This window comes from Mustelus asterias, chromosome 1, assembly GCF_964213995.1.
Source record: "Mustelus asterias chromosome 1, sMusAst1.hap1.1, whole genome shotgun sequence".
Taxonomy (NCBI): Eukaryota; Metazoa; Chordata; class Chondrichthyes; order Carcharhiniformes; family Triakidae; genus Mustelus; species Mustelus asterias.
The window spans coordinates 18958804-18979544 of record NC_135801.1 but is presented as its reverse complement, the minus strand read 5'-3'; the positions used below and the strand labels follow the sequence as shown (position 1 = coordinate 18979544).

Genomic DNA, 20741 nt, shown 5'->3' with positions numbered 1-20741 from the left:
TTAAAAAAACTCATGGCTCCCCCATCCCCTGGGTCCCCTGATCGAACAAAACAAATGACAGATCACTAACTCTACTGATGTGAAATCTGAACTCACATCCATAATGATCCCTGAATATTCAGCTGGACTGGAAAAAGCGGTTGAATAAATTTCATTTTTCAGTCTCAAAAAGATATAACTATTCTAATTAGCACAAAGAAACTTCTTCAAACAATAGAGTGAGTGACTTATAATTCAATGCTAAAAAAGTGTTGCATTCTGGCCTTGCCTACATGAAAAAAGAGAATCAAGAATCGATTGTGAAATGCAGGATTCTTTGTACTTGCCATTAGATGAAAGGAGGTCAGGGATTTTACATTACAAAGTGCCGTTGACTCAGGGGAGAGTGTCATGCTGTGGCCACTGCTGACACTCCAAGGTATTCCACAGTAATGAGACAAAATAACCCTCAGTTATGAATTCAGAACTACAAGTAGAATAAAATGTTTAATAATTCCTCCAAGGCCAGTCTTCCGCCACCAAAGAACCCTGTACTGGAAGCCAAAGGACACAGCCATGGCTTACAGCAAACAAGTTTGTACCTGGGGGACCTACAACGACAGTCCAGGTCGAAGCAGTGGGTTTTAACCTCCCGCTGCTCATTTCCTGTTGGGTGAACAACCACTCGCTCAGTAATGGAGCTCATACTCCATGAAGCTCATGGGGCGATCTGGCAAAAATCCCCATGCCCGTCAGGACCATCATAACAAAATGGATTTGAAGTTGACTGCTTATTTTTTGGAATGGGAAAGTGGAGTTGCAGGCATCACAAGTGATATCTGCCATAATGGCTTATTCATTCCTCCATTAGAGATCATCCTGAGAAAAGGCACAAATTTATTCTCATATTGCTGTTGAAAATGTGAAGAAGGGTTAATTGCAGCAATGTGCTGGACAGGTTCATTTTCAATTGGTGACTTGTTACTTTCTTGAAGGTGAGCGCATTAATATTGATAAATGGGACATTTTTCAATTTCTGCAAAGTCTGCATCAGTAAAGAAAGAGTTTGGGTATAACATCTTATATTCAACAGCTGTTTTCAACAAGGATCCTCTTCCAGGATTTCCAACTCTCCTTTCAGTATTCCTCTGTCTTGAATTGCCACTTGCATTCACGTTTCCACACAATCTCTCAGGTTTCCAGCCACCAATAGCACAATACTGTTTCATGGGCCATACTAAGGTTACTGACCTTAGGATTGCTTCAGATCTCTGGATTCTCTCTGGTTAACTTCACCAGGTATTACTTTTCAGCTCTGTTTTCAACTTTAGTTAACAGTACTTTATTCAAATACCAGTTCCCTTTTGTTTCTTTGACTTCAATTATCCTGGAACTTCACTTTTCATTCCCTGGTTTCTGGAATTAGCTGTTCTTTACTTTCTGGGACTTGTTTTTTTGTCCATTATTCCATTGTTATGGCTCTGGCAAAGCGGTGAGAGCTGCCTTCCCTCTCACTACCGAGCTCCAGCTGCCTTGGGTCCCGTGAAAACTAAACTCAAAAGGTCTTTCTAACTTAAAGGTGGCCCCTGGTTGCTAGGCAGTTTAGTCCTTCCTTACACCTGTTTGCTTCTCGCACCATAAACTCTCTAAGCACAATAGAGAGACAGTTTGAAATGAAACCAAAACCCCAGACATGAAAACACTTTTATTTAACATCAATCTAACTAGAGTTTTACCCTTGCACAGAAATGGATATTCATCACTTTTGCTCAACATTACTGCTATTTTTAGCAACAATGAATCCCTGATTAAAGACCATGCATTTCTAAAGCACCTTTCACAATCTCAGAGTTTCCCAAAAACACTCCTCAGGTGTTGAAGTACTTTTGAATCTGATGCGACGTGGGAAACGCAGCAAACAATTCGCACAAAACAAGGTCCTAGAAAAAGCAACAAGGTAAAGTAGTGTTGTTTATGCCAACCAGGACAATATTTTTAATATTTAGTGTGAATTACTGAACTTCAATACTCCCTAAAGAATAATAAGCTCTTGTAATAGAAGTTACGAGTGGGACAGAACAATTAGCCCCAACAGATTTCCAGACTCAGTATAAGCTGAGGGTGGTGGGCGAGTGGAATCGGCTGCCATCAGTGGTGGTGGAGGTAAACTCAATAGGGACTTTTAAGAGACTGCTGGATGAGTACATGGGACTTAATAGGATGGAGGGTTATAGGTAGGCCTAGAAGGTAGGGATATGTTCGGCACAACTTGTGGGGCCGAAGGGCCTGTTTGTGCTGTAGTTTTTCTATGTTTCTATGTTTCTAGACAGAATAACACATTTCCATCGAGTTTCAGCTGTGCATCAGAGTGAAAGTGGCAGCGGAATGCGTGTGCCAGATCCTTTACAATACTGTCTCTTACTATTTTGCATTTGCACTCGGTGTAGCATGTTTTAAGTGCGATGCAAAAACACCATTTAGAATGTTGTTGGACATGGGGCATTTTGCAAACCTGCATTTTCCATGTCCTTATTCATCGCAAGAAACTAAAGTTTATTTATTAGTCACAAGTAGGCTTATATTAACACTGCAATGAAGTTACTGTGAAAATCTCCGGTGCCTGTTCGGGTACACTGAGGGAGAATTTAGCATGGCCAATCCACCTAACCAGCACGTCTTTCGGACTGTGGGAGGAAACCGGAGTACCCGGAGGAAATCCACGCAGACACAGGAGAATGTGCAGATTCCACACAGACGGTGACCCAAGCCGGGAATTGAACTTCAGGGTCCCTGGCGCTGTGAGGCAGCAGTGCTAACCACTGTGCCACTGTGCCTCCCCTGTGCCATCCCTACAAACGGTTGTGAACATAGCTCAGTCCATCACGCAAACCAGCCTCCCATCTATTGACTCCATCTACACTTCCCGCTGCCTTGGAAAAGCAGCCAGCGTAATTAAGGACTCCCATGCACCCCAGGCATACTCTCTTCCACCTTCTTCTGTAAGGAAAAAGATAAAAAGCCTGTGGACACGTACCAACTGACTCAAGAACAGCTTCTTTCCTACTACCATCAGACTTTTGAATGAATTTATATTAAATTGATTAAGCCAATAGAATGCAAACTGTGTACTCCTATCTGTGCTTCCCCACCAAAGATAGCCGACCTCAATGCTGCCATCTAGAGGACATATAGCTGGTAGTATAACTCCAATTTGCATACTGTGTTCCGCAATGAGGCCAGTAGCTGCAATGTTACTGCAGCTTTCACTTATGCCTATTAGCTCAAATATGATCTGGCTCATGAAAAGACTTATGATAAGCATTGCCTTAAAGTAATGAAGGATAGAGTTAAAGCTCGCTTCAAGAATTTGACAGATAACAGTTCAATTTTTTTTTTAAATGAACACTGTAGTTGGTTGGGAAAAAAAATTGGGTCATACACACTCGGGGAATAAACATTCAATATTCCTCAGCTCATTTTTTTCTAAAAAGTTCTTCAATTATCTTATAACTTCCACTGGGATCTATAACCTTCTATGGAAATTGAAACTGTAGCTCTTATTAAAATTACCAAGCACTTTAGATGGAGTATTGGGCATAAACAACTTTCCTTCTGTGCTTTGCAAATCTGCTATCCTGATAATTAATTTCTTCACGTCAGTCATACCATGCTGCATATCATTAGTTATAATAGGAGCTTCTTTTTAACATTATGGTGCATGAAGGATCCTTGGGAGCTCCATCAGTATCTAAAATGCCATATGTCAAGGGGATTCTGTCGATTTCCTGTGGAAAATTGATGGAGCGTGGCAGGAATATCATGGTGTCGGGACTAGGCTGGGCTTTGGCAAAATGGGCAATAATAAAAGTAAACAATTCATTTAAAACACTGTCCAATATTCTATTTAAATGGCCACTTGTCTCATTTAACATTTGTGAGGCTCTGCTGTACATAAATTGTCTGCTGACTTTGCCTGTATAATAACTGGGATTACACTTCAGAAAGTAACTCGTGAGCTCTGAAGTACTTAAGGATCTGTTTTGATTAGATTGCGAAATGGTTGTGAATTTTTTTGTTGTTGTTTAATTCATCCTTCTTTGACGTGGCTCTTCTGTAGAAACGAATAACAACTTCCTTTGGATAGAATGGTCGGGTTTGCACTCTCCATGTGTTCTCTCATGTGAGATGGACAACTTGCGATCTCATAAATTCATGGAGTTAAATATCCAGCGCCTACGCAACGGGCAGGGTGTTTCTTCAGAAGGAACTCTTCAAATGCAGACAACAAAAATATAACAAAACTTACTCCAACTTATAAATCAAAGAAAGGGTTTAATAAAAAAACTTCATTACTCCAAACTTGGGACCTCGCCCTGGGCCACTCCAAGCTCTCCACAATTCCAAACAGGTTCTTATTTATAGTGAGGCAGCTGACTATTACATCATTCTGTAATTGGTTCCATGGTTTACTGGATCAGCTGATACTTGCAGCTTGTTATCATTGGTCACATTACATCCAATACAAAGTTATCACCGGTTACACTCTCACACAGGAGAGGTTGTGGGGGAGAGGGTAAATATTGAAAATCGGAGATTGTGTCGCCAATCTTACCATATACACATCTGTCGTCATTTAACAATGGTGGGTCGCATGCTATTGATGTGCCACACATTGGCAAGGCAAGACATTGCATTATCATATTTATAGAGCGGCACTGTGGCAGAGTGGTTAGCACTGTTGCCTCACAGCACCAGGGGCCTGGGTTCAATTCCAGCTTTGGATGACTGTCTGCGGAGTTCGCATTTTCTCTCCCATTAGAATTCTACCACCCCACCCACCACATAATTGGAGCACAATGGAAATGTCCGTTGATCTTGGGCAGGATTTTCCAATCTTGGGTCAAGCAAGGCCATAAAATCCCACACCCAGTGTCTGCGTGGGTTTCCTTTGAGTGCTCCAGTTTCCTCTCACAGTTCAAAGAAGTGCAAGATAGGTAGATTGAATGTGCTAAATTGCTCGTTAGTGTCCCAAGATACGTAGGTTAGGGGGATTAGCCATGGTAAATGCATGGGGTTATGAGGATAGGGTGGGGGAGAGGGCCTGGGTAAGATACTCTGTCAGAGGGTCACTGCAGACTCAAATGGGCCGAAAGGCCTCATTCTGCACTATAGGGATTCTATGATTATCTACCACAATAATTTAAATTTGAACTGCTAGCAGTCAGGTTTTTCCGGGCTTGGGAACCCAAGCAGCAGGATGTTTGTTGTATTTTTTTAAAGCACTCCTTGTGCGTCAAGAGGAACAGAAGTGCTGCCCCAAAAGTTCCAACCTCTCTTCACCAAACACGGCCTCTCCTCACAGTGGTGATTGGTGCTTGCCTCTGGCCATGAAACAAATCCTGATCGTGAGCATTTTCCTTCATTCTGACCATCCCCTGCCAACCTCCAAACGCCGATCTCAGAGCTGTTTCCTGTTAATCTGACTGGCTGCCCAGCAATAAATGCAAAAAGGTGAAGTTCCCCCTCTAATACCACACTTCCCCATTCTTTCCCTACTTCCTCATAAATATTGGCGTCATGGAGCTTAGGGGTAGGACTTTCCGGCTCCGTGATGGACTTGGGTAAGATGCTGAGTCTGTGCAGACCTGATGGGCTGAATGGCCTCCTTCTGCGCTATAGGACTTCTATGATTCTATGAGGTTGTTTAGTATATTCACCCAACCTGGGCAGCCACTTATGCCCCACATTAAACATTGGGGTTGACGGGGGGAGCGGAGAAGCAGTTTTCCCACCCTAACCGCCACGGGAATTGTAGCGGGCGGGGGACGGACCGTGCAAAGATCCGTGAACCTCGGGTGGGATTTTCCGGTTTTGGGGTGAGCGGGGCTGGAAAATATCGCCCTCGATCTTTGTTGTAATATTTTTTGCAACACAATTAGCTGAAAAAAAGATTTTGATCTGGGCTGCTGTCTCTTAGGGAGCTTAGGTGCATGTGCCAGCTGTTTTGTTTCCTCTCTCTCTATGAATAATTCCTTCAGTGATCGGGCAAACTTTCTCTGGGATTTTCTTTTGCATGATTTCTTCTTGTGCCTGAATGACAGCAAATAATAACATCAGGTGATGGTCACCCAGCCTTGTGAATTGGAGCAAAGTGCCTCCCACTCCCAAAGTAGCCAGGGTCAACTCACATTACTGATATTGGAAAAATGGAATGATGCTGGCTGCCATTAGCAATCAAGAACTGGTGCAATTAGTATTTGTACTTGACCCCACGCTGGAGGGGAAAAACAATTAAGTCTGTTCTCTATTTGCTGCGAGGTTTTAAGGAACGTTTGTGTTGAATCGGCTTATTTTACAAAATGTTTGAAGAGAAGCAATAAGCAAGCATAGAGAATAAACTGTGAAATCTAAGAGACATAATTAGTGCCCAGAACAGAATGAATAGCAAAGCATTATTTTTGGAAAGTCAATTGGATAGTGTTACTGAATTAATGATCGCAAGCTTGGATGATGTGCTTGGAAAGTAATTTAGTTAATGAGAAAATGCTGGCGTAAGGAGATGAATTTAATGCAAGACATTTAATGAACTAATTTGTAATTGGAATAGAATTATATATTTAAACATTGGTCAATGGACGTGGGATGTGAAGACACTCAGTCCTCGGCCCAGATCGATGGTGATCATTGCTTACCTTTGTGTGCCCTTTGAGCTGGGACTTTCAAAACTGGTGGCAACACCAAACACTCAGGCGTAGCCTCAGAGAAGACGGGCAAAGAGGAGCACTGGAGGGGACATGCTCCTTTTCGACATCCGGTGCTGCATTCAGGTGAGTTCTTAAAGGTCTCAAGTCTTTCACGGGGTTTGGGGTGAGTGATTGAGCGAGTGATGGGATCAGAGTGGGTAGTTGTGTTGGGGAATTTGTGAATGAATGGGCTGGGGGTGGAGAGTTGGGTCAGAGTATGGATAGTCGGGTGAGAGGAGTGTGTGTTGATTCAGGGGTAGGTACTTGGATCAAGGGGATGGGTGGGTAATTGAGTCGATGGTGTCTGGCTAAAAATTACAAATGGCCAACTTTTCTCTCTATGGCACCAAAGGTGCAATCAATAAAATCTTTTTTCAATGCTACATACAAGGAGGGTGGCATGGTGGCACAGTGGTTAGCATTGCTACCTCAGAGCGCCAGGGATCCAAGTTCAATTCCCGGCTTGGGTCATTTGCCCTGTGTCTGCATGGGCTTCCTCCGGGTGCTCCAGTTTCCTCCCGCAGTCTGAAAGACGTGCTGGTTAGGTGCATTGGCCATGCTAAATTCTCCCTCATTGTACCCAAACAGGCGACTAGGGGATTTTCACAGTAACTTCATTGCAGTCGTGGCACTAATAAATAACTTTAAAATCTCTGAAGATCAAGCCTATGCAAAATCATGAACTTCTTGAGTTGTATTTTGTATACTGTCTGGTTCACAGCATTGCTAACCCATAAGATCATCTTGAGGAAGGATTAATAGCCTACAGGCAAAGGAAGTTCACTTCTTTGCTCTTGCAGAAGCTCTGTGTGCCAACCTGCTGTACATGAGGGGCTCATACAACTGGATATTTGTGGGCACTTATCTGTGCATTTTACTTGTGTTGCACTGGGGCTTCAGGCGGCTTTGGAAGAAAACCAATAGCTGTCTTTAAGTATTTATCCAACTTGCCCACAGTAGTAATTTCACTAACTTTGACAACTCCTCTTCTATCTTTCTATACCTCTGTTTGAGGTTTTCACTGGGAATTTTCTTGGTGCTGCTCCTGTTCCGCTGCCCAGTGGATAATGAGTGACTTGCAGCAATAGGGTGGGAGCAGCCCACAGATGTCCTGGCACTTGCATCTATGTTTGGTGTCCTTTTATTCCATCAGACCTGCTAAGGTGGGAGCCAGGTAACTGTCAACCTTCACCATCAATGGTTATTTTGAATTCTGTGGTTGCCTGGCTAACAGCGGCTATTCACTCTGGTCAAAGGTGCACTTCTGACACTATGATCCATGAGTGGGAGATCCCAATGTCCTTCTGGAGATCGATATGAGCGGGATTTTCCAGCTGCTCCCAAGAGCAGGATCCTCCAGTCCCGCTGACAGCGATCCTCTCCCCCATTGCATGTTCCCTGGCGGTAGAGGGTGCGACCAATGGGAAACCCCATTGACAGCGACAAGACTGGAATAGCCCACCACAGGCCAATGGCAGGCCATCTCTGTCACTGCAAAACATGCTATGGTTGGGGGGCGGGGGGGGGGGTGGGGGGGTGGGTACACACGGAAAATCCCACCGAAGGGGAGATTCACGGGGACAGGGCAAATCATCAACTGTGTACAAAACTCACCTGTTTTACCTTCCACTCAAATCAATGAAATGTAGTCAGGTGGGCTCTACAGAAAGCGGGACGATTCTGCCACTGATTTTAAAACAAAAGATCTCTTACAAACTGTATTTAGTAATAGTAACATTAACATGGAGTAAGACACGACTAAAATCGATCAGAACTCGTCAGCCAGTTGTGCATCCATATCAAAAAAGGACAACCCCAATCCCCTCATGGGGGGGGGGGGGAATTTTAATTTTCACACCCCCCTTGCAGCGGGGGAGGCTGGCACCCTATCAGTAACCTGGAATTTTCAGCCGCCAATTAATGCATGCCATCAGAACAAACTGTTAGACTTTCACTTATACAAGGAAACAGTTGTCACATCTCAGTATTTAAATCTCCCTTATCTGTCAATGGTTCATCCTTGTCAATCCCACTGCCCTCGCGCCTGGTCTTATCTGCTGAGGAAGGAAACCTGGAAATCTTGTCCTCAAAGTAGGAATTCTTAGGTAAAGCTGTGGTTTCCGATCATTTAACATATTTAAATGTAAGTGCCACCTGTCTCACTAGTCCCATTTGCCCGAGTTTGGCCCATATCCCTCGAAACCTTTCCCATCCACGTACCTGTCCAAATGTCTTTTAAATGTTGTAACTGTATCCACCTATATCACCCCTTCTGGCAGCTCATTCTATATGTACACCACCCTCTGCGGTGACAGGAGCAACCTGCCATTGGCCTGTGGTGTGCTATTCCAGTCCTGTCGCTGTCAATGGGGTTTCCCATTGGTCGCTCCCTCTGCTGCCAAGGAACATACGATGTGGGAGAGGGGTCGCGGTCAGTGGGACAGGAGAATCCTGCTGGTGGGAGCAGCTGGAAAATCCCGCTCATCTCAATCTCCAGGTCCCTTTTGAATCTTTCCCCTCACCTTAAACCTATGCCCTCTAATTTTGGACTCCTCTATCCTGGGAGAAAAAAAACCTTGGATATTCACCTTATCTATGCCCCTTATGATTTTATATACCTCTATATAGTCACCCTCATTCCTCCGCCCCAGGGAAAAATGTCCCAACCTAGTCAGCCTCTTCTTATAATTCAAACTTTCCAGTCCCAGAAACATTCTTGTAAATCTTTATTGCACTCTTTCCAGTTTAATTACATTCTTCCTCCAGGAAGTGATCTGTTCCAATAAAAAGGTATACTAAACTGCTCATGAATTGATCCATTGTACAATTATTTGAGTTGTTTGACTTATTATTATAAACAAGTGCCCTGCTGGGTTAAGATGCTCCGGCCACTGTGATATGTGGACCAGCAAGTCTTTTCCTGCCCAGCATTTTCCCATCAGGTACCACTTCCATCATGTATCTTATCGGTTCAATATGTCATCTCATCCATAAAGAATTCTGATCAATGAGTTTAGTCTGTGTGCAGTGGTCTAATGGTGTGACCTTTCTGCTCTCTGATATAATAGGAAGACACGATGAACATCCCAAGTATTTGTGAGTAAGTGTTTCACTTTAATTGAAGATTAATAGATCTGGGCTGGGTGCCCAACAGAGCATTAAGATACCAGTCCAAGTTCAGATGGAGCTCAGTTAACTTAGAGAAACTGTAGCCTGGTCATGGGCATATGAAAACCAATTGATAACAGGTATAATTACAGTACATTTAGTCCTTGGATCAAACATTCAATTGTAATTGTGATTATTTTCAAGCAGCTTCTCATTAAGAGAAATTAGTTCAAGATAAATATTCAACATTTACCTGAAATTTTCAGCTTTAACTCCAATTATTTTTGCATTTATATTTTTTGTCATTTTAGTGGTACAGAACATGAATATTACTGAAATGAGGCATGCTGTCAAAACTTTCTATCTCACACTCATAGGGACAGATGCAAGAATACCAAATTTCAAAAGAAACAACAATTTATACTTCATGAGAAGAGGATACTGACTGGTTGGCAAGCGGATTCTCATTGATGGTGGTGTTGTCATAGAGAAGACTCCAAGGAACAACTAACTGCCAAGCTTTTGGGGGCAATTGTCCCCACAGCGTGCATCTCACGGCATGCAGCAGTGCGCTGTTCGCTGGCGGTGGGATCTTCTGGTTCTGCCGCTGTCAAAAGGATTCCCCATTGATTGCACACCATGCCGCCGGGAATCCCATGGCAGGGATGCGCTGTCAGTGGGACCAGAAGATTCCGTGAACAGTCGGAAAACTACGGCCTTTGTTTAAATCCAAAGCAGGCAAATTGACTTCAATTGGTCAAGGCATTGCAATGCAGAATGAACAAGGGAATGGCTGACCCCCAAGCTTTTTTAAAAAAAAATTGAAAAAAGGTGCAATGTGTGGACCTGCTCCTTCTGTCTGCAAATGACACAGCCCTCTTTGTAAATATATGCTGCTTCTATACTTTTAGTGAATACTTACCCTCCCAAATATGACAGTGCTAAGGAATGGAACACTGGGTTTCAATATTTAATTTATCGATGACTAATAGAAGCATTAACAAATTACATTTTTAAAAGTATCACTCTTTTCATCTCTAGACTAATGAACAGAAAAACAGCAGAAAAGATCTAGCTATGACTTGATGAAAAACAAACTTTAAAACAAGTGTCTATTTGAATTCCACCAGTCACATGATTTTTTTACTTTTCAATGACCCATACAAGAAAATTGAGCCCATTAAAATATTTTCTTCATGGATATATAGCCCTCATTCCACTTACTTATCAAAGCTGTTTACTCTCTTTCTCTGGAGTTTGTTCCTGAAATAACTGCTCAGAGGCCGGTGTCCCTTCACCAGATTCCCTTTATTTACAAACTCAATTCCACTCCTAAGAGTGCTTCAGGTACAAAGTCAGAATCTAGAGTGTCAGTAACCCTGACACTCCTCAATATATACACAGGCGAGACTCTCTGATTGGCAATCATTGCCAATCTTTTCAGCCAACCAAATAAACTAACTCAAATTAATGAGACAAATTTAAAGGGGCAGCTCCCAAAAGGAGGGGAACCGCCCAAAACAAATGATAAAATGGAAAGGAAACTTAAAACATCAAATCAAAATGTGATTAAAGGGGTTGGTAATGCATCCCAATCCCTGCGGTGCCCAATGAGCATGGAAGGCATTAACGGTACCCTCGGACCCGCATGCTCCCTCTCCAGGGAAACCCAGTCGCGAATTTAGCCGTGGCAGAGGGGCAGACAGTCGGGTCGGATGACCCCCTCAGTCACCTGTTGCTTGGATCTGTTTATGGCAAGTTTTGCCAGGCCCAGGAGCAGGTTCATGAGGAGGTCCTCTGCCTTCCCTGCCCCTCTCTCCGCACCGGGTGTCCGTAGATCAGGAGCGTGGGGCTGAAGTGCAAACAAAACATCAGCAAAAGGTTTTTGTGGAAACAAAAAAGTGTATGCAGCTATAACACTCAACATAGACATGGCTGACAGACTCCACAAGATTGCAAAAAGGGCAGGTTGCTTGGGAGTCCGTGAACCAATTTAACCTTTTATTGTATGGAACTGCTGTATGCACCACCCTCCACCCCAGGGCCCCAAGATAGTGGGGGAGGATCCCTCCATAGGGAGGCCTCCACTGCCGGACGGCAACAGGGCCTGCTAAGGTGTATCCGGGCGAGGGCAAGGAAGCGGAAGTGGAAGGTGTGCAGCAGCAGCCCGTACAGGAAACGCCTCCACGCAGTAACAAAGGACACAAGACAATCATTACCTCAATCAGGGAGCTCATACTCCAAAAGGTCATCTCTTGAGCCTCGTTGAGGTCATTACAGTTTCAACCTACAAAAGCTATAGTGACAGATAGGAAACAACATGCACCCCCCATCACCCCATGGAAATACTAGCCTTACGCACATACCGCCTTGTTATAAACACTTTCATAGCAGCAATTCAATCAAAAGAGGCAGAAAACCATGAGGCTGAAGCTTGAATGATTTACATTTGTCATTTTATTCCACAGATTTGAACACTACCTGATGCTTTGGTTGCAGGCAGATGCAGGGAAATGAAACATGTGAAAAATAAATAGTCTAAATCAAGCATTTTGACAATAAACGCAAGATAGTGCAACAGGAAGACCATGTCATGGCAGAAGTAACTGGAGTAATTGTGTTGCTATCGCTAAATGCCAAAATAATGCACAAGACTAAATTCCAAATAACTTATCACTGAGCACTCTGAGCATCATTTCTTCATTTTATTTTCTTCTGTCCTATTGTTATACTTGCTCTCATTGTTAGGAGATATTTTCCATTTTTTTTTATTGATTCATTTGCCTGGCATTCCTGAATGAACTTTAGATTGGTGAAAAAAGGCACACAATATTACGCTGTCATTTTTTTGACAGCGAGTTGCATTTTGTATATTTCAAATGATTACACTGGAGACTTTTATTCATCTCTACTCATTGAGAAACAATTTGAATAAAACGTAGAATGATAGAAAGCAGAAGAGCGGGTGTTCCATTTGGCAGCTCTCAGAACGAGCTGCCAGATTTAGTCCCACACCTCAGCCTTTTCCCCATAAACATGCAAACGAGTGCTCCTCAAGGGCATCTACAAGTGTATTTTGGGAGTTTCTACAAAATCTGGCTCCACCAGCCTTTCGGTGTATGCTGCCTGTCCATGCTGTCCAAGTGCACGACAACTATTACTACTACAACTACAACAACCCCTTCACTCAGAGAGTGGTGAATGTGTGGAATTCACTACCACAGAATGTAGTTGAGGCCAAAACGTCCGATTTCAAGAAGAAATTAGATATAGCTCTTGGGTGCTAAAGGGATCAAGAGAAATGGAGGAAGGGGGGGGGGATCAGGATATTGAATTAAATGACCAGCCATGATCAAGATGAATGGCGGAGCAGGCTCAAAGAGCTGAATGGCCAATCCTGCTTCTAATTTCTATGTTTCTATGTAACAACAGCTTATATTTACATAGTATCTTTAACATGGCGAAATATCTCAAGGTGCTTCACAGGAGCATTAGAAAACAAAAAATAAACAACAGCCAACTGCATTAAGAGATATTGGTCTGAATAATACCCTCCCAGCGCCAAACATAATATCAGCAATGATCACATCAGGCGACATTTGCCACTTCATCACGCTGGCTTGTAATAATCCATTATGTGGGCAAGGCTAAAAATCAGGAACATATCCGCGTTATTTAAATGTTAATTAAACATGTAATTTAAGTCACTAAGGACCCATTTGAGAGCCATATTATGGGCTGCAGGCCTTCAGGGTGATGATCACGCCATGTGGGGAATCTGTTTTACAATGATACAGCTTGTTTCTTTGATCTGATTTTATTTTTTATCGTCACATACATCGGTATACAGTGAAAAGCATTGTTTCTTGCATGCTAGACAGCCAAAGCATACCGTACATAGAGACGGGAAGGAGAGGGTGCAGAATGTAGTGTTACAGTCATAGCCAGGGTGTAGAGAAAGATCAACTTAATATGAGGTAGGTCCATGGCAGCAGGGAAGAAGCTGCTCCTGAGTCGGTTGGTAAGTGATCTCAGACTTTTCCCAGGGGAAGAAAGTGAAGAGAGAATGTCCGGGATGCGTGGGGTCCTTAATTATGCTGGCTGCTTTTCCGAGCAGGGAGTGTAGACAGAGTTAATGGATGGGAGGCTGGTTTGAGTGATGGACTGGGCTTCGTTCACAACTCTTTGTAGTTTCTTGCGGTCTTGGGCTGAGCAGGAGCCATACCAAGCTGTCTGGGCGGGTTTAAAAGCTGCAGCTGAGACTAGTGTCTCAGCTTTGCAGTTGGCACATTAGTGACGGCAGGGAGTGCTCATCTGAAGGAACAGACTATCCACGTTGAGATTATGGGCGCAGTGGCTAACATTGCTGCCTCGCAGCTCCAGGGGCCCAGGTTCGATTCCCAGCTTGGGTCACTGTCTGTATGGAGTCTGCACGTTCTCCCCGTGTCTGCGTGGGCTTCCACTGAGTGCTCCAGTTTCCTCCCACAGTCCAAAAGACATGCTGGTTAGGTGCATTGGCCATGCTAAATTCACTCTCAGTGTACCTGAACAGGAACCAGTGTGGCGACTAGGAGATTTTCACAGCAACTTCATTGCAATGTTAATGGAAGCCTACTTGTGACACTAATAAATAAACAAAATAAATATCTGAGGCGGAAGTGTGCTGCTGAGTGTCTTGTTTTTCTGCCTGGCCATCTCCCAGAGCTCTAAATTCTCTGAGACAGTTGGCCATTGTGGCTTCTGTGGGAGACGCAATCTCCAGTGAGGAAGAGAGGAGGATAAGGAAGAGGAGGTAGGTAAGTGGGAATAGGACAGGGAAGGATGGTCAGGATGCAACGTTGCTGCATAAAGTGGACAGACCAGGCCTCGAGGGTCAGGAAACACTCAGAGACCCTCAGTGAACGCACAGACAGTCTTACGCTGCCCTTTGACTCTACAGGCAGTGACTGAGCTATCTGCAATTGTCAGAGATTCAATGCAGGAGAAGAGTCAGGCTTTTAAAAGCCAGATCACATCAGTCTATGACTTGCTCGCAGTGGAGATCTCTTACAGCCGTGTTGGATGCTTGGAACATTGAAGGTTACTTTTACGCAGAATCTCTTTACAACAGACTCCTTCCAGGCAGGCATCACACAGCCTGCTGCACACCACTGCATAATGGCAATGCTCTAAAAGACAAGGAATTCCATCCCCTTCACACAGGATATCCAAAGTCAACTGGATAGAGCCTCAGAACTTACATCAACTGCAGTTTTCCCCAGGGTGCAGGGAGCCACTGACTGCATTCACATCACTATAAAGACTCCTGCTAGACAGCCTGCACCTTCATCATTTCTCAGTTGGAGGTGAGGCCGGAAGGTGTGGGGTCTCAATTCAGGTTAGGTCAGGTGGCTAAAAGCTGGGTGAAAGAGGTAGATTTTAAGGAGTGCCTTAAAGGAGGAAAGGGAGGTCGAGAGGCAGGGAGATATAGGGAGGGAATCCCAGAGCATACGGCTGAGGCAACTGAAGGCATGCCCACCAATGAGTCAACTGGGCCGGGGTATGTATAATGTGCCAGACTTAGAGGGGCCCAGATATCTCAGAGGGTTGTAGGGCTGGAGGAGATTACACATATAGAGGGGGTTGAGGCCATGGAGGGATTTAAAACCTCATCCACATTAACTTGCTCTTGTCACGTGTCTACTCATTTCAGTGATCTATTGATGCCCCTCTTATCATTACAGCTCTCATGCTTACTACTTACTGCAGTTGCCAAGTTTTGCATCAACTGCAAACTTCAAAATTGTACTCTCCATACTCAATTCTGGGTCCTTTATTGATAACGAGCGAATAATGTGCATTGCTCCTTTCAGTTTTGGGACTTTGACTTGGATTCCTCCTGTGGACTCTTTGCATGAAGCTTCCTTTGCAATTCAGTCTGCTGGTCAGAGCATTAGCTTTGCCGAGCAAGCCTCGGTACTGGCAGGAGGTGTGGCATGAACAAGCGCCTCGCTGACCCGGTTTCACATGATGGTCATCAATTCCCAACACCAGTCCAAAGAAATGGCGGACAGCAAAGGTCATCGACATACCCGGAAAACACTGAGCGACCAAAAGTATCAGAACACCATTGAACAACCGAAGGTTCAGAGTTCACCGTGGACAGGCAAAAAGTATATGGAAAGAACCATGGCTCAAGCTTTGACAAAGGGTCATCTGGACTCAAAACATCAGCTCTTTTCTCTCCTTACAGATGCTGCCAGGCCTGCTGAGATTTCCCAGCATTTTCTCTTTTGTGGATGAGGTTTTAAATCCCTCCATGGCCTCAACCCCCTCTATCTGTGTAATCTCCTCCAGCCCTACAAACCTCTGAGATATCTGGGCCCCTCTAAGTCTGGCACATTATACATACCCCGGCCCAGTTGACTCATTGGTGGGCATGCCTTCAAGGCTCAGTACTGGCTCCAACCCTTTTCAACTTATACACAAATGAGCTTTCAAAAACCACCTCCTGAAAATTCATACAGGTCAACAACATCTGCCTCACAACTCAAGCTCCCGACTTCGACTCCCTAAATGAGGACTTGTCAAAATTTGTAACAATACTGGTGACTCAAGCCAAGCCCCGCAAGAAAGCATCCCGCTTATTCCATCTTCACAATGCAAAAACCAAGAGGTCAGCATCCAAATGAATGGCTACAAGTTAAAGCACCACCCAACTACAACATACCTCAAAGTGAGCGGCAAGGTGGAACAGTGGTTAGCACTGCTGCCTCACAGTGCCAGGGACCCGGATTTGATTCCGGCCTCGGGTGACTGTCTGTGTGGAGTCTGCATGTTCTCCCCATGTCTGCATGGGTTTCCTCCGAGTGCTCTGGTTTCCTCCCACAGTCCAAAGCTGTGCGGGTTAGATTGATTGGCCATGCTATTTGCCCCTGAGTGTCAAGGGGACGAGCTAGGGTAAATGCATGTGGGTTATGGGGATAGGGCCTGGGTGGGATTGTGGTCAGTGCAGATTTGATGGGCTAAATGGCCTCCTTCTGCACTGTAGAATTCTATGATTCTATGACTCTAGATAGGATATTAAGCTTCCGGGAAGACCTAAAAACAATGGCAGCAAGGTCAAGTCCAGAAACAACTTGATTGTCAAACTAGCCGACTCAACATGAAGTGCTGCTACCACAACACTCCGAACCTCAGCACTCGCACCATCATACTCAGTAGCAGAATGCTGCATCCCTGTTTGGTTATCATCACAGCTGAATGCCACCATGCTCACCATTACTGGAACACTACACTTAACACCACTCCCTTGGCTCCCTGCCCTGGCAAACAGGACTCTTCCACATATCTACTGACTTGCAACAACCCGCAAAATGATAGAAAAAGTTTGGAATGCCCCCCACCTGCCACTTCATGCTGATCTATTCAGCCCACCCAAGGTACCACTCCCAGCAAGGCCGCTCTGGAAAATCCCTCCCATACAGGACTTTAATGCAAATTCCACCTGGACAAATGAATGGGAATTATTGGACATGACAAACACATACCTGATCTCAAACCCAACCCAACATCTGCTTGGTTTCAACCTTCCAAGGAAAGACTGTTCCACCCTTAACAGGTTCAGGACCGACCACGGTCCTTGCTTGGCCAACCTCCACAGATGTGGCATTAGTGTCCAAACCCCTATGTACACCACATCATAGAAGACTGTCCAATCCACAGAAGCCCATCAGCACTAAACACAGCAGGGCAGAAGATGTAATGGCAATTGGAGGCAGTTCAGAGGAGGTTCACTAGATTAATTCCAGAGATGAGGGGTTTGTTGTATGAAGAAAGATTGAACAGTTTAGGCCTAAAGTCTCAAGAATTTAGAAGAATGAGGGGAGATCAAATTGAGGTATACAAAATGTAAAAGGTAGAGATAAAGTAGATGTGGAGTGAATGCTTCCGCTTGTGGGGCATTCTAGGATGAGAGGTCATAGTTTTAGGATAAGGGGTAGAACATTTAAACAGAGTTGAGGAGAAACTAATTCTCCCAAAGGGTTGTGAAGCTGTGGGATTCGCTACCTCAAAGTGCAATGGATGCTGGGACAGTGAGTAAATTTAAGGAGGAGTTTGACAGATTTTTAATTGGTAATGGGTTGAAAGGTTATGGGGAGAAAAATGGAAATGAGGAGCCATGATCGAATGGCAGAGTGGACTCAATGGGCCGAATGGCCTAATTCTGCTCCTATATATCTTATGAACTTATGAAACTGCTTGGCTTAGGGACTTCCAATCGCGAAATAAATAATAAAAAAATAATAACCTTTAAACTCAAACAACTAAATATGATTAACATTTAGAAGCATTTGCACTTTATAGACTGTTATAATTTGTCTAAAAGGTTCATGCTTTGCCATCTCCACATTCTACAAACACATTTAATTATTACAAGAAGTTACTTACCAGAGGTTCACAAGGAAGGGGTGCTCAAGTCGTTGCATTATCTGCAGTTCTCTGAAAACATTGCGCACTTCGTCACGCTCAATGCATTTTTGTTTGTTCATATATTTCATTGCATACATTTTCTTCGTATCTCTCTTCTGGACAATGCATACCTGGTCAATGTAAAGAAAGTTAATTGAATAAATTAACATTGCATGAAGAAGTCAAGCAGTTTTCAACAACATTTGCATTTATTGCACAGGAAACCTGCGCTACTGAGTCATGTATGTACTTCCTGTCAAATTCATTAAGTTTGTTTCACCAGTGAATCAGTTTCACTCTGGAGTCCACACAGTTGTATACAAGAGATCAGGATCAGACATGTGAAACTGAGAATTCTTTGGGTACAATTATCAAACACATGAACTATCACCTATTAAGGCCCCATAGATATGTCCAGTTCTGCAGCTTGGCCTAGGCTTTTCTCTCTTTCTTGTATAGAAAATGTCCCTGTCGCCCACATCCCATGAATGAATATTCAAAAAAATCCCTTTGCCTATAATTCAGTTTGGAACTGGCGAGCAGCCTCCGATTTAATTGATTTTGACCTGCCTTAAGTTGTCTCGTTGCCCATTTCCACAAATTTCAGGTAGGCAGCTGACAAACAAGCTACAGGGAATGATTCTCTGGGGCCGCTAGCCCTAGTCGGGATTCCCGACGGCCCGTTGAAATCGGGTGTGGAGGCCAAATTGGGATTCTCGCTGGGCTTCAGATCCCTTTGGAAGTCTCCTGGCCCGCTGCTCCTGGCCCAATCAGCTTCTCATCCAGAGCGGGAGAGAGTCTGATAAATCTGGCCTACATGTGACTCCAGATCCACTGCAATGTGGTTGACTCTTAAACACTTCTGAAAACTCAGTTCAAGGGCAATTAGGGATGGACAATAAATGCTGGCCCAGCCAGTAACGCTGACATCCAATGAATTAATTAAATAAAAGGATTGTAAAAAGGAGTTAAATGGGGAAGGATGGGGTGATTGTCACTTTAAGACCAGCCTTACTGAGTAAGGGTCATGTGGTTTGAACAACCAATCAACACTTAGCATGGGGAATCTCTGAAAGGGGAGGAGTTTGCCTAGTTAGAAAGAATGTACTGAGGACAAGCTTGAACCAAGCAGCTAATGAAACAACCATGTAAACATAATGGGAGTCCAGCCTTTTAGCTAAGATCAAGCTTTTTAAAGTTGATTTATTAGTGTCACAAGTAGGCTTACATTAACACTGCAATGAAGTTACTGTGAAAATCCCCTAGTCGCCACACTCCAGCGCCTGTTCGGGTACACTGAGGAAGAATTTAGCATGGCCAATGCACCTAACCAACACGTCTTTTGGACTGTGGGAGGAAACCGGAGCCCCCGGAGGAAACTCATGCAAATGTGAGGAGAACATGTGGAATCTGCACAGACAGTGACCCAAGCCAGGAATCGATCCGGATCCCTGGCATTGTGAGGCAGCAGTGCAAACCACTCTGCCACCCCAAAAGTCACTAGGAATTGCTTCAGCCAATTTGGACCCAAGCTGAAAACCAAAATAAACATTTTGAATTCACCTTCCATGGAACCTTCCTCTTTGGAGAGTATTTAGGATCTCACACTTTTAATGATTAATATTTAATTACAATGAAGGAAATAGTCTTTTGCTGACATGAATCGCTTTGTATATTTTACAGAAGGTAGAGGCAAAATATCAAATAATGTACAAGATAAATAGACACTTTATCATTTGAAAAGAACCAATTAGAATTGCCTTCACAAACTCCCAAGATGTGCACTGCAATCATTAATAAAGTTGCCTACAATTGCAACCAAATTGAGAGGTGCTAAAGATGGCAAAAAACAATGTTGGTAATGAGCTAGTGACTGTATCACTTAATCAGCACACAGTAATTCACAAGATTAAATTCAAATTTACTTTAGTGACCCTGTACTTTTGCAAACAGTATTATTCTAAATCAGTATGGACTCTGCCCTCTATTCAGCTGCAGGGACTAGAGTCAAAAGTCCACAGCATCTCAATTGCGCTTTCATAATAACTTGGATTTATATGATGCTTTTTAATAGGAAGCCATTCCAAAGTGATTCACACTGGCATAAGGGAAGAATAGATGGACAGCCAGGGAAAGAGAAATATTGGCAGATTAGCAAAAGCTTGGTCTATAGGTAAATGAATGATCATCTACAAACACGCTGAACTTAGAACAAAGAGATCCCTTAGGGCTGAAGGCAGAAGAACTTATAAAATGGTGACAGATGTTGTGGGAAGGGAGACAGAAGCAGTAACCTTGGCAGCATGGTCACCTGCCAACAAGAGGAAGGTGGCCAATTAAACCAACTGATTAGGGTCAATTAACAGCTGCTTCCAGGCTCCACCGGCACTTAACCACATTGGCAGGGGCCACCGCAGCACGGGGACACCGCCGGATAAACCCTGGCCGCTTCCCAAAGGG

At 43.9% G+C, this 20741-nt stretch overlaps 1 protein-coding gene across 1 annotated transcript in view; it reads right to left on the bottom strand.

Annotated features, from left to right (window-relative positions):
* The window catches only part of LOC144497645 (serine/threonine-protein kinase 32B-like), a 193363-nt gene that overhangs the window by 132073 nt on the left and 40549 nt on the right, over positions 1-20741 (bottom strand). Inside the window, exon 2 of the mRNA XM_078222893.1 lies at positions 18261-18412. Within this exon, the coding sequence (XP_078079019.1) occupies positions 18261-18379 (119 nt within the window). The 5' untranslated portion in view covers positions 18380-18412. The remainder of the gene's footprint in view (positions 1-18260; positions 18413-20741) is intronic.